This window comes from Glandiceps talaboti, chromosome 8 (genome assembly GCF_964340395.1).
Source record: "Glandiceps talaboti chromosome 8, keGlaTala1.1, whole genome shotgun sequence".
In the NCBI taxonomy this organism is placed as follows: Eukaryota; Metazoa; Hemichordata; class Enteropneusta; family Spengelidae; genus Glandiceps; species Glandiceps talaboti.
Window position 1 is genome coordinate 3,204,955 of NC_135556.1, and position 2,546 is coordinate 3,207,500.

General features: G+C 34.4%; 1 protein-coding gene across 1 annotated transcript in view; it reads left to right on the top strand.

Moving 5' to 3' along the window:
* Positions 1–2,217: 2,217 nt before the first annotated feature.
* Positions 2,218–2,546, top strand: part of LOC144438706 (prolyl 4-hydroxylase subunit alpha-1-like) — a 12,953-nt gene continuing 12,624 nt past the window's right edge. The window contains exon 1 of the mRNA XM_078127852.1: positions 2,218–2,330. Within this exon, the coding sequence (XP_077983978.1) occupies positions 2,218–2,330 (113 nt within the window). The remainder of the gene's footprint in view (positions 2,331–2,546) is intronic.

The following is a 2,546-nucleotide window of genomic DNA, read 5'->3' on the forward strand; positions in this document are numbered from 1 at the left end:
AGGCAATGTGATTATTTTACACTCAACTGATCACAATATGTCAATGCCTAGTTTTCCAGTCAGTCAAGCGATTAGAGCCATGTTTAAAACTGTCTGGCTAATATGAGAAGTGAATTTGATATATTTTTAGACAAAGGAACGAAATTGCCGAAATAGTAAACACTGAAATTTTGGTCCTTGACAAATTTACAACACAAACTTCATCACCTTGTACCTGATAGTCATTCTCACGGTTATGAAACCTGCTATAAAACCAAAATCACATTCAAGTGTAGGACAAAACGTATGGAAAACAGTCATATCGTGTATTGCAAAGTTAAATCAGTAGTGACTCTGTTGTGTAACTGTATAAGCTGAATCCGTACTGACTCTGTTGTGTAACTATACAAGTTGAATCAGTAGTGACTCTGTTGTGTAACTGTACAAGTTGAATCAGTAGTGACTCTGTTGTGTAACTGTACAAGTTGAATCAGTAGTGACTCTGTTGTGTAACTGTACAAGTTGAATCAGTACTGACCCTGTTGTGTAACCGTACAAGTTGAATCAGTAGTGACTCTGTTGTGTAACTGTACAAGTTGAATCAGTACTGACTCTGTTGTGTAACTGTACAAGTTGAATCAGTACTGACTCTGTTGTGTAACTGTACCAGTTGAATCAGTACTGACTCTGTTGTGTAACTGTACAAGTTGAATCAGTACTGACTCTGTTGTGTAACTGTACCAGTTGAATCAGTACTGACTCTGTTGTGTAACTGTACCAGTTGAATCAGTACTGACTCTGTTGTGTAACTGTACAAGTTGAATCAGTACTGACTCTGTTGTGTAACTGTACATGTGTTGTTAAAGCTTTAACTTTCATGATTTACCATTTGTTCTGTTTTTAAAAAAACAAACAATTTTTACTCCAGCTGAAATATTTATTTTATTGATTGTCTGTTGTCTTTTTCAGACTTTTTAACCACGTGACTAATTTGACTACTTGTCACCGTGTTTAGTTGTGAATAAACTATTATCATTATTGACCAAAAATGATCAGCAGCTTGGTAATGATCTACAACGGTTATAACGCGTACGTACTGATTATACCGCCACCTAGTGGTCAACTGTAACTATCGAATTTGTCACTCTGATCGTCGACCAAGACAGATCAAAATCTGAATGCTAAAAATTTAAAATTCTTGTATTATAACCTTTGTAAATCATCAGTGATACTATTTTACCCTTTATACTCTCTGTGTGTGTGTGTGTGTGTGTGTGTGTGTGTGTGATAATAATATTAATTCGCCAGAAGTAAAAAAAGAAAGCAAGGTTACATAAGATAGCAAAACAACATAAATACATGTACAGTGAATACATGATAATAATTACAAAATTTTAACTTCTGGCCAGCCTACAAAAATAGTTTTCCAACCCAGTCAAGTTTGTGCCCCAATACATTTATAGAGAATACTTATTCCTTAAATCAACTCAGTTTTTTAATCCCCGTATGTTGCGATTTCCGAGCAGAAGTCGTTCTTGTTTTAGCATAGACCCCTATACGATGTAAGGTCTATGGTTGTAGCTACATACGTAGTCAGGTCTCACCATTAGTTGTTCTGTTTATTTGATCGATCAAAGTAGCAAACGAATTACAAGTGTCGATTGTAAATCTACGGTGGAACATCGCCCGATGCTAGAAATTGTCATATTGTGGATTTATGATACGTGTCACTACTGTACAGTGAATAGACTTGCTGTTTTATTTTTTTTAAATGTAGAGTCACCCAATGACATGATGCTAATGACTGTTCACGATGACTGTTTATGGTGACAGCTGCATATTAAACTCTACTCAATAAAGAAACAGAAAGCATAACTGTCAAAGTGACATTGAAAACATGTTAAAGTAAATAATTATCACACATTTTATGTGTTTCAACATTGGTTATTGCAAATAGCTGTCACATCATTATTGCAAATAGCTGTCACATCATTATGGACACGGAATTAATATATTCTATTCTCGCTAAAAACAAACGTTCAATCTAGTTTCCAAATAAATACTTATATGATGTCTGGATCTGAATTGACGAGAAAACGATCGGTTTAATAGTAAATTGCACGTATCTCGGGTATACTTCAAAGAGGAAGGAAAATGGAATCTATTGCACGTGTTTTCTGGATCCTTGCCATTATATGTATCTTTACTGCAATGTTGACTGTGTGTGTTTCATCAGAAATGTTTACATCTATGAAAGACTTTGAGAGGCTTGTTTCCATGGAACAAAGGCGTGTATCTATACTAAAAACATACATAGAGATGGAAGAAAATAGGATGACAGAACTGAAAAGGTATATAGTACTTCCTTTACAGTTCTTACTATTATACAAACTGAAAGATGCTGTTATGACTGTACACGTTGATTGGAATTCAACAACACGAAATATCGATAAGTTAGATCGGCTATGCATCGAGTGAACAGACAACAGAGATACATTACTTAATCAATCATATATCTATTTATTTATTTATTTATTTATTTTACAAATCTAACGAACGAACAATCA